Below are 12,697 nucleotides of genomic sequence, written 5' to 3'. Positions count from 1 at the left end.
TGGCCCAATGAAATAAATAAATTTAAACGAAACAAAAGCAGAAAGTACTATAGCTTTGAAGCAGAAGGTACACTCTAATAAGTACAATTAAGCAGAGGGTACACGTCATGAATCGCCATGTACCCTCGGCTACAGCTCTGGATATTATTGTCTGGCCCAAACTCAATAACATAAATAGGCAAATCTGGCCATAAAGAAAAATGATATTACGTTACGGACCATTGTCAATAGTGACACATACATATTATCATTATAAGTTAAGAACAATTGTTTCTTCCCTAGCCGTTCAAACTATGTGGTTCAGACTGTCGGTACCGAATAATGATGTGAGACGTGAAAATTTCATAACCAAGCACTAAATACTAAACATTATATTACATATTTGCTTTACATATCAAACAACTATTCAAATTGCACTTTTGAATGTATATCTTTCGACTCTTGAACATCAATTGCATTACAACACATAATTGCATAACATATTGTGTAATTCACAAATAGATTTATATCCTTTTTACTTGCATGATTTTTAACTTCGAAAACTTCGTATAACTGAATAATATTTAATAACTGTCCAGTTTGAATTTTGTACTTTGTAATTTTCCCAGAAAATTTTCTACTCTTAAACTAATATTCCAAATTAAACACTTAATGTTGTAAGTATTCTGAGGTCACTGACAGTCTGAGGCCACTTGCTCAGTGAAGAATTAAGGAATTTTTCGGCCTTAAGCAATTTGTTGCAAGTGGCCCTCACACGTTACTACACCCATCCCGTAATAAGCTGACTAGTAATGAAATTGATCCAGTATATCTTTGAGTTCTGCTTTAGCCACAGACTGTTTTACAGTACATTTATTTATTTATTTATTTATTTATTTATTTATTTATTATTATTATTATTATTATTATTATTATTATTATTATTATTATTATTATTATTATTATTATTATTATTATTATTATTGTATATAACGGTATCTTTGTGGGTTTAGGTTTGTTATTTTAGAGTAACAATGAATTGTACGAAACCAAACAAAACGCAAAATGTTTCAATAATAATTTAGATTTTTTTTCTCAAATATTGATTTTTTTCGCGACCCCTTTAAATAGGCAGCTAGCCTTTTTCGCCTAGGTTGTAATTATTATTCATTAAACTTTTAATGATCTCAATGCTTCTTTCTCACTCTAGGCTGATGATCCTGACACAAATCAAAGGATTACTTACACAATTAAACAAGGGCCAACTGATCTTTTTACGATTGATCCTAGAACTGGAGTGATTCGGACATTAAGAGGATTGGATTATGAAAAGGAAAGTCAGCATATTCTTGTAGTAGGAACGGTGGAAAACACTAGTCCTTTGCCTGGAGCAACAACAAGAGTGGTTGTCAATGTTGAAGTAAGTATAATGTTTCATATTTTATTTTACATTTAAAATACGTACTTAGCTTGTGTGAGTTTTTATTGGAATTTATTATAGATAATTTTGTAAATGTAATTATCTCTTTTAAAAATTCGGTATTATTTTGTTCGTATTATACCTGTGTCTGTGTATTCTATAGATCTGTCCGTAGTATATATATATATATATCTGTATGGGGCCGCGGTAGCTCAGTAGTAGAGCGTTCACCTCTGATGCATGGGGTCCCTGGTTCGATCCCAGCTCGCGTCAAGTGAATTTTGTGGTGGACAAACACTGTGTGTGTGGGTTTTCTCGGGGTTCTCCCATGTCCTTTACCCTAGCCGGTATAACCGTGTAAAACTGAAAGATTTCGTTTCTCTCTCTCTCTCGCTCGAAAGAGAGAGAGAGAGATTTATTTATTTTAAATAATTTTACTCAATAGCTTTCTGATTTAGTTTTGCTCATCACCAGTTTTGTCGAAAATGGTTGCTGCTAATAATTTTCACATTAATAAGTTTCTTCGTAACAATTGTCTTCAAAGTTTACTTTCAATTAAATTTCTTCAGAAATCTCGTGTAGGATTTCTGTCCATAAGTTTCGTCTAAACTTTTTTTTTAATTTATTTTATTTTATTTATTATTATTATTATTATTATTATTATTATTATTATTATTATTATTATTATTATTATTATTATTATTATTATTTTACAAATTTCTTCCTTAAACATTTCTTCATAGTTTCTCTTCTAAGTAATGTAAATTTTCATTGATTGACTCATAAGAACCATTGTTTTAACTTGTTACCGTTCAACGAACTTAAGAAGTTCGTTACTGAATACTCTATCTATGTGTGCCTATATGTCTGTCTTACTGACTATCTGTTATTCGCGAATTTTTCAATTTTGAGCCCCTCATTCGATGGAGCATCAAGAACTATCTCAAAGAAGTGGAACTAGAATTTTTCATCAAGAACTAGGATTTTTCACGTCACTTTTACCGTTCCCGAGATATCAGCCAAAACAAGTTCCGATTTCGGGAGATTTAAGAAGCCATATCTCGGGAACCGTAAGTCATAGAGAGATCATATTGGTGTTGATCAATACCTAAGAGGATGGTAAACATTTTGGTACCAATAATAACCGGCGAGCACTGGCCAACTGGTGACCGTTCCGCAGATATTGGTCAAGAAGTTCGGATTTCTGGAGATTTAAAGAGCCATATCTTGTGAACCATAAGTAATAGAGAGATGATATTTTGCGAATTTTTCAATTATGAGCCATCCATTTTGAGCACGTGTCTTCGTAAAACAATATATCGTAGAACGTTTTAACAGGTCTCCTCCTTCATATAAACTAAATATTTTCTTTTCACTCCCGATTACAAGGTTTCAGAAGTCTTGTGCCTTGTTGATGTGCATCCTTGTGAATTCTAAGCGAGCACGTATATGTGCATCTGTTAGTTTGACCTGCAAAGCAGAACAAGTATGAGTACAGTTACATGTCTCTGCACTTCGTTCCAGACCTAAAGTTGTTTTCAGGTTTGTTGCAGCAGCGAATGGGTTTACTGCGTTAGCTTCAATAATCGAAACATTTTCGTCTTCCGTTGTCACTTGCGGTCTACTCAGTTTCGCTTGTTTGTAATCCTTGTTCCCCTTCGGCTTCGAATCGTACAATTTAATATCTTACTGTTTTAATATCCAGTCTTATGATTGGAGCAACTTGCTTTTCAGGCATTCCAGTTTCCCATATGCAATTATTCTTCCCCTAATTATGAGACAAATAGGCCATCATTAAAAAAAAAATCAATTTCCCGTAGACAACAAACAGTTCTTTTTAAGTTCGTTCTGGCAATGTTCTTGGAGCATTCTCAACTAGTGTAATTTATATTATAGTCCTTACCTCATCTCTGGAAACATGTTAATTTATTTATTTTGCAATCACGGCTACCTTCTTATGTAGTTGGTTATTTTTTCTAATTAATTTTATCTAACTTTTAAATGTTTTTTTTTCTTTCTTGAGTATTTGTTATGTATCCATTATCCATTTCCAAGAGAAACAACACAAACTTTAAACAAAACGTAGCACAAAATATCTTTAGACAGTTGTGCAATAGCATAAATATTTTCGTCGTTCCTTTTTCTGTATACTTAATTTTCTTTTATGTTTTCTTATTCAAATTTCCTTAATGATTTACCGCTCAAGAAGAGACCAACAGGATTTAGTCTGTGAAATTTTTTTGGATTTCAGCTTGTTTATATTTTTAAACCTTTTTCTTCATTTATATGGCGTGGGAGACCCGAGTTCAATTCACGGCGGGAGCTCATGTGGTTCAGATAGAACATTAATCATTAGGTCCCCGTATCTAATAGCCTTGCTGCTGCAAGGGACAGTAAACTCAAAATCAAATCAAATCAAATTTTCTTATGATTAATCAAATCATAATTTAGACTACATAGTGTTCTAAATTATGTAGTCTCCGATTTCTTGTTAACAATGTTCTTTATAGTATGTTTCTGAAATTAATATATTTTTATGCTTATGGGTTTCTTTCTAACTGATTTTAATAACTTATTCTTGTATTGAATTTACTTCACATATATATAGTTCTTAAAGTTTTCTAATGATTATTTTTTTAAAAGAATTTTTATATTTATTTCCTTTTTCCTTCGTTATATTTTTCCTTATAATTTCTTAATTTATATATTTTCAATATAATTTATTTTATCATTTTGTTTCTTAATAATTTTCTTTATAGTTAATTTTTAAATAATTTATTTAATTTTTCTGTATTACTGAAAACTCGTTTCGTTTATCCCTTAAATAATTTAGTTTTCTGATAACGCGTAAATAATTTTTCATCATAGTTTATTTTTTCTAAGTAACTTAATTATGTTTTCTTTGTACAGGATGATTTATAAAAACGGGAAATTTTGAAAATTAAATTATTTCATGAAAACAAATTTTTCAAAATAAAATAAAATAAAATAAAATAAAATAAATGAATCAAAATAATGTCATTTCAGAATACATACAGTACAATTTTCGTAACGAGTGGCCACTAGTTTGAGCACTGGCCACCGGTCACTATTTGGTACCAAAATGATCACCATATTCTTAGGTACCATTCTTGAGATATTGGTCCAAAAATTTCCGATTTTGGGAGATTTAAGGAGTCATATCTCGGGAACCGTAAGTCATAGAGAGATCATATTGGTGTTGATGAATACCTAAGAGGATGGTGATCATTTTGGTACTAAATAGTAACCGGTGGCCACTGGCCAAACCAGTGTCCACCAGTTACTAAATTTGTACTGTATGTATTCTAAAATGGCATTATTTTTACTATTAAAGAGATAAATATTTAAAAATAATGTTTTCGTGAAATTGTTTAATTTTCAAAATTTCCCGTTTATTTAAATCACTCTGTATATTTATTCCTCAGAAATTTTATTAAATTTGTTTATGTAAATGAATTAATTTTCTATATGGATTTGATAAAAAAAATCTTTATGAAATATATTCCTAGGTAACTTCATAGTTTATTTCGTACATCTGTTCTTGAACATTTTTTGTCTAATTTATTATTTCTGTATAAATTTGTGTGAATATCGCCATAATTTATTCCCTGTATTGCATATTTATTGTTGATAGTAATCTTCATTTTTCAAAAATTTTTTTATTTTTTTCGTAAAACTAAACAATTTTCTTATTGGCAAATGCTTTGTACAGTTGTTTAATCTTAATGCTTTAAAAAATAATTTCAGGATCGAAATGACATACCGCCAGTGTTTACTGCTGTTCCGCGCCCAGTCACCTTAGACGATTCCGTACCTATAGGAACAACTGTCATGACACTTATAGCCACAGATTCCGACGGCACTTCTCCTGGAAATAAGGTAACACTTTCTGAATATTTTCATTATAATCTCGTAACAAAACTTGTTGTAAATTTAATTATTTAATAATTTCAACGTATTAACTTTCTTATTTCAATATAATAAGATTTTTTGGGTAATATCTCACAGAAAAATTAAAATTCCTCATAAGGAAAGTGTTGTATATGTAAGTTATAGTAGAATGTCGTTTATTCGCACATTAAATAGAAACAAGTACATATATATGCATACTACATTTGATTCAGTTTTGAACAATTTAAACATTTTTTTTTTCAATTGTTATTGGATCTAAATGTGAGTTTTCTTTAGGGATGCGGCAACCCTGCAGTAGCTGAAGAGGTGGAAACACTTGCCAATCAACTCTGAATTCATCAACCTAGCATTTTCATTAGAAATTAACCGTACAGTACTGAGAATATTTTTTTCATGTTTTATGAGTGCTTCTTTGTGTAAATAACTGAGGACTCGTGTTCTTAAATACAGTGTATTATAAAAAAATTCAAACCTATACTGTACGTGCTTTTCTTTGTTAAATAAACACATGTTTCATTATCTGCACGGTCCGAATTAATGCGGATAAACAACGCTTTACTGTACATTTAATTATCCATACAACCTTCGGTCTGAATTAATGCGGATAAATGACGCCCTACTGTACATTTAATCATCTATATATAACCTTTGGCCCGAATTAATGCGAATGAACGACACTCTACTGTACATTTAATTATTTATACAACTTTCGGTCCAAATTTATGCGGATAAATGGCGCTCTACTGTCCATATAATTATCTATACAACCTTCGGACCGAATAATACGGATAAACGACACTCGACTGTACATTTAATTATCCATACAACCTTCAGTCCGAATTAATGCGGATAAACGACACTCTACTGTACATTTAATTATCCATACAACCTTCAGTCCGAATTAATGCGGATAAACGACACTCTACTGTACATTTAATTATCCATACAATCATCAGTTCGACTTAATGCGGATGAACAGCGGTCTACTGTGTATTTAATTATAATTACAATAATTCTTATTTACAACTTATACTAAGATGATAAAGACATTTGTTTAGAAACAATTAATTAAAAAGAGTTATAAACTAACGTCCAAACAAGTAAAGTGAAGCAAGATGTTTTTATGATAAGACTTACCAATTTGTTTTAATAAAATGCTAGTTCTTCATTGTAGGGTTCTTCATTTGTACATTAATTTTCTTTAAAGTTTACTAGTAATTACCTAGTAACAAATTAGAATTTTCTGTAAGAAAATTATTGTTGTAATATTTGTTTCACAATCATTGTTGTTAATATTGGAGTTTATTTCGCAAAATATCAAAAATAGTGTAATTTTTTCATGTTATATTGTCGATTAATTAAAAATGAATGTATCTTTTTATGTACATAGAACTACAAGAAGAGATTATACGAAATAGAAATTTCAGAGTTAAAACTACTGGTATTCAAGTAATATCGGTTAAATTTTCTCAATTTATGAGTGAAGGACTAACGTTCTCATTTCGCAATTATGACACTTCGGACTGTCAGCTACTTGTTCTTAAGTTCTACAAGGATATTCCATGGATTCTCAACTGGCAAGTAATCAGGATAGAACATTTAGATAAAGAAGTTCTGGCCATTTATTTGCGCAAATTACTTCTCGTCTATCATGCTAACAATCCCAGTATAAAAGTTCTCATACTAAATGAATCTGGGATTTTGTCAAGAATAAAATGTTTAAATATACTCTAAAAGATGGTATAAAATTTCTATACAGTAATCTAGAAGATATTTCTATGTAGATGGACCAATTTCAAAAGAACTTGAAAGTATAGTACCTTATTGATTATCTGAATGTGTTAATATATTTAAAAAAAAATTAGGTAGCCTTCACACTAGGATGCTGTGAGCCGCTCGCGTGAGCTGCAGTTACTAGCTTTCCATTGTCTTAAATGTATGCGCTTCACGCATGCGCTTCAGTGCAAGTTAGCCGCGGCTCTGAGCTGCTATGAAGATCATCCCTCCAGTAGCTAGCTCGAGCGGGCTGCTGGCGAGGAAGAAAATAACACGCAGTTTTATGAGAGCTTTCACACGTGACCTTGAACTCAGTTGGAAAGGAGAGAAGTGTATATATTTGATGTTGAAAATTTTCTCATTTTGGTGTTACTCTGATGAAATTCACACTTTGTACTATTATACAATTCGTCAAACGAAGATATAGACATCCTGAAATAATCGAAAAATTTTCTTTCATCTTCTCTCAGTTTAGGAAACAGACTGTAAAGTGAACATTCTTTCAGTCTTGGTCGATTTATAGGATGAATCCACATTGTTCTGTATCTTCTTTTTGCTTTTTCCTTGCAACTTGTCGCCAAGATTAAAGCCGCAGTTCCTTCTGGCTCTAGCATGGATGCCATTTTGGTATCACCGAACTTTTGACCGGCTCAGAGGTATTCAATGCCTTCACACTATATCTTCATGTGAGCGGTTCACAAGATCGTAATGTGAAGGCAGCCTTAGTGATAATTTAATTTGATTAACTTCAAATAAGAAAATAATGTCTATTAACTTTTCACCTTCTGTTGTTAAAGGTCCGATATGAACTTGTGGGTGGAGGCAAGCCTACGAAATATTTCCAGATTGATCCGGACACGGGAGTTATCCAAGTGAGAGATGATTTAAGAAAAGAAACGGACATGGAGTACAGGGTAAGTAACTACAAGATACAGAATACAGTAATTCTTAATCCATTATTTAATGTAATGATATTAACGTGTGAGTGGTTAGGTGTCAGTTTATATATTATTCTGTTCGTAGTGTATCTTGACTAAATTATTATAGTTGCTGGAAATCTTTGTATTTATATTTTTAGATGGTAGGAAACATTAGTAGTTCATTATGCCACACAATAATAATAATAATAATAATAATAATAATAATAATAATAATAATAATAATAATAATAATAATAATAATAATAATAATAAACTTTATTTTCAGTGATGTGAACAGCTGACTGGCAAAAATACCACACTATGTTAAAACTATTATACAATCATTTAAAACAGACTAGAAAATTTGTAGTATAAATGAATATTAGTAGATGGTTAATATATTCAAATTATAATATTTAAGCTGATTATAAAACAAGATTAAAATAGAAACAGTCAATATCATAATATACCATTTACAGAACTATGGAAATTGTCGCGATAATAATCTTGAGTCAATTCAGATCTCCTTCTTGGCCTGGCTTAGATTCAAATTTAAATTGAATGAGATGACTATTGGGGAGATTCTCGCTAGGCTTGACTTGCTCTCTCTTGGTGTTAGGAAAAAACCTGATTCAAATGAGGCTTATTCACGATGTAGTAATGCATTCTAAGGTGAACGTAATTGAACATCTATATATTAGAGTTCCTTCGCATAACCCCAGGGACTATCGATCTTTATTATGTAATAACAAATTAATTGGTACTCCACTATTTATTAGTGTAGAGAATATAAACGAACATCTTTGAAAATCGATCTATTCAATGTAAATTTTGCTCTACTTAAAAAAACAATATTTAGAATGTATTATCAAGTAAATGTATAAATTCGCTGTTGTTCCCTCTGGTATATTAACTATGAAATTCCAATTGTCTTTCGTTTGATGTATGTTTATTTTTATCTAATCATGTTCTTTGTTATATACTATTCTTTGGAAATTTTGTTTAATTTTATTAGTGTTCATTATATTTTACTTTGTTATATATTATTACAGTTCTTAATTTAATAGATACTTGAATGGAGGTCATGTTGAAATTTTATTTTGTAATCTAAGCTTGTATCAAGCTCGTGTAGTAATTTTGTATCTGATCGAAATATATTGATATGCCATTTCTTTTTAATTTGTTTATTTTGTTCTATTTTCTATTTACTTTGAGGTAATCCTCTATTGTATATTCTTTGTATATTTGTGACCATTTATGGCTTAGGCTGTGGTCACTTCTATCAATACTTCAATCCCTTCTATCTATCAAATTCAAATTCAAATAAATTATTATTATTATTATTATTATTATTATTATTATTATTATTATTATTATTATTATTATTATTATTATTATTATTATTATTATTATTATTACTGAAATAATAACTTGATTTTCCAATTCTAAATAAATAATTTCATCTTCTCAATTTCAAAATGCTATTACAAAATTAATATAATTTAATTATATTCTATATATGATTATTTTCGTAGTTTTATCTATGAATTGCTAATTACAGTATTTTATAATTTAATTATTCTATTTGCTTCATAATTTAGCAATCTCTAATAAAATTCGTATGATCTACAAGTATTATATATTTCTATCTTCTGGTTTTTACATCGGGGGGCGCGGTGGCTCAGTGGTAGAGCGTTCACCTCTGGTGCTTGGGGTCCCGGGTTCGATCCCAGCCCCCGCCAAGTGAACTTTGTGGTGGACAAACACCGTGCTCGTGGGTTTCCTCGGGGTTCTCCCGTTTCCTCCCACTTTCTTCATTCCACCATTTCACTCATCTCTCATTATCACCGTCTCCTTTAGCCTAACCGGCATAACCGTGGGACGTTAAACTTAAAGATTTCATTTCATTTTTGGTTTTTACATCCTTGCTTTTCCGTAGAAATTATAGCTTTCCATGAAAAAAAAGTTCAAAGTTAAGTTTTTCAGTGCATAAAGAAGTTTCTGAATTTTAAAATATGTAGTGGAACTCTTATAGACCGGTAGACAGCCCAAAAATGTTGGGGGTGGGGCGGTAGAATTTAGGGGGGCCCGATCCAACTATATTATAGTTCATCACCATATTGTAGTTCATTTGTAACCTTACCGTGAAAATTTTAGGGGGGTCAGCAAAAATTTAGGAGGGCAACCTCCCTAGACCACCCGTATATACGGGCCTGGAACTCTATAACTTCTAATACTTATTTCACTTTGAAGAAATTTTATTTGTGTAGTCTGAATATTTGAAGGGTAAAGGGCTAATAAATTACATTATCTATTTGCAGATTGATGTAAAAGCATACGATCTCGGAGAGCCACAGTTATCGTCTACAACTCCAGTGAAAGTATATGTGAGACATGTGGCCACAGTACCTCCTGAAACTGGTCTAGGGTTCGCTGATCAACTGTACACAGTGCAAATTCCTGAAAATGCAACGGCAAAAACTTTGGTCAAAACTCTTACCATTATAAATACAAGAGCTCACGATATTTTGCCTCTTAGCTGTGAGATTGTTAGTGGAAATGAGGATGGTAAGTTAGAAACATTTTTATTCGTCTTTTTTTGCATTCAGTAGTGTTTTTTCTATTCTGGCAGAATTATGATATTAAACAAATCAAATAAATTGTGTACAGTTAAATAAAAATATTAAGTTTCATTCTTACAAATATACCTAGGTATATTTAAGAAATTATTTTATATGTTCGAAATTAACTTCATTTTTCTGGGTATTATACTATACATTATGCAACTTTTCATTTGAATGGAAATTGTATTGTTTCCGTGTTCAAAATACAGACATATAATATTTGTATTCAGTATTGTATTTGTTTCTACAGTATTTTTATTCATCGAACAAAATGGGCTGCGGTGCTCAGTGATAGAGCGTTCACTTCTAGTGCATGGAGTCCTTGGTTCGATCCCAGCTTGCGCAAAGTGAACTTTATGATAAACAAACACCCCGTGGGTGGGTTTTCTCGGGGTTCTCCCGTTTCCTCCCACTTTCTTCATACCACCATTTCATTTATTTCTCATCATCATCGTCTCCTGTAGCCTACTCGACATAATAGTGGGACGTAAAACATAAAGATTTCATTTCATTTTCATCGTACAAACAATGAGAGTACAGTTTTCATTGGAATGAAATGATTTTTTTTTTAAATCCGACAGTGCAATATTTGTTTTTGTTCTCATCTGATTGACTTAATTTCTCTTTAATTATATTTGAGTTAAGAGTGAGGTGATGAGAGAGAGAGATTCTAATTTTTTGTCGTTTTTTTCGACACTCCTTATATACATATTGACGAAGTAGAGTTAATAAATGATATCAATTTAATTCAAGAAAATGTAACTGTCCATCTGACGAGATAAATAATACCAATAACAACAGTGTGGAAGTGTATCTATTATACTGCGGACAAAGTACAGTAAAATAAGTTTGTTAATTGGCCACCTCTGTAACTTGAATACATGTTTGGTATTGCTCCCAGGGTGACCACTTATAAAAAGTGGGATATTATATATAACAGAATGTCCACTTGTGAATATTGGACATTATTCCTAACAGAGTCGCCACTTGTAAAAGTTGGATATTATTTATAACAGAATGACCACTTGTAAAAGTTGGACATTAGTTATAACAAAGTGGCCACTTGTAAAAGTTAGATGTTATTTATAACAGAGTAGCCACTTGTAAAAGTTGAACATTATTCGTAACAAACTGGTCACTTGTAAAATTTGAACATTATTTGTAACAGAGTGGCCACTTGTGAAAGTTGGATATTATTCATAAAGAGTAGCCACTAATGAAAGTTGAACATTATTTATAACAGAGTGACCTGACCACTTGTGAAAGTTGGATATTATTTATAACAGAATGGCCACTTGTGAAAGTTGATAATTATTTATAACAGAAAGGCCACTTGTGTAAGTTGAACATTATTTATAACAGAGTAGCCACTTGTAAAAGTTGGACATTAGTTATAACAGAGTGGCCACTTGTAAAATTGACATTATTCACAACAGAGTGACTACTTGTAAAACTTGTATATTATTTATAACAGAGTGGCCACTTTTAAAGGTTGGATATTATTTGTAACAGAGTGGCCACTTGTAAAAGTTGGATATTATTCATAACAGAGTGGCCACTTGTAAAATTTGGATATTATTCATAACAGAGTGGTCACATGTAAAAGTTGGATATTGTTTATAACAGCAAGGATATTCAACTAAGGTACACTTCACTGTAAAACTATGTGAGGCATAGGTTTCCAACTAGCATCGCGAATGTTTCCAACATTCATATAACAATGGTAAGATTTTGGCTTGTAGTTCTTTTAATTTCTGATTATTTTATTTTATATTTACAAACTTAAAAAAAAAATCTATAACTACGAGGTGCGACACACAAACACAAACACAAACACACACACACACACACACACACACACACACACACACACACACACACACAAAACGGACTGAAGTAATAATTCAGAGTACTTACATTTTTGGTTCCTGTTGGTCGTGTCACCTTCAAAGTAGTCCCTCTTTGCTTCAACACACTTCTTCATTCGCTGTTGCCATGTTCTGTAAGGGTCCTTAGAACGTTTTCCGTTTCTTTTCGAAGTTTCA

At 31.4% G+C, this 12,697-nt stretch overlaps 1 protein-coding gene across 2 annotated transcripts in view; it reads left to right on the top strand.

Annotated features, from left to right (window-relative positions):
• The window catches only part of Cad99C (cadherin 99C), a 295,315-nt gene that overhangs the window by 263,109 nt on the left and 19,509 nt on the right, over positions 1–12,697 (top strand). For both annotated transcript variants that reach the window (XM_081729433.1, XM_081729434.1), the window contains 4 exons: positions 1,190–1,399; positions 5,168–5,299; positions 7,906–8,022; positions 10,350–10,596. In XM_081729433.1, the coding sequence (XP_081585559.1) occupies positions 1,190–1,399; positions 5,168–5,299; positions 7,906–8,022; positions 10,350–10,596 (706 nt within the window). The remainder of the gene's footprint in view (positions 1–1,189; positions 1,400–5,167; positions 5,300–7,905; positions 8,023–10,349; positions 10,597–12,697) is intronic.

The sequence above is a fragment of the Thermobia domestica genome, chromosome 10 (genome assembly GCF_964235325.1).
Source record: "Thermobia domestica chromosome 10, izTheDome1.hap1.1, whole genome shotgun sequence".
In the NCBI taxonomy this organism is placed as follows: domain Eukaryota; kingdom Metazoa; phylum Arthropoda; class Insecta; order Zygentoma; family Lepismatidae; genus Thermobia; species Thermobia domestica.
The sequence above is the reverse complement of the archived record's forward strand: the minus strand, read 5'-3'. Positions and strand labels throughout refer to the sequence as shown.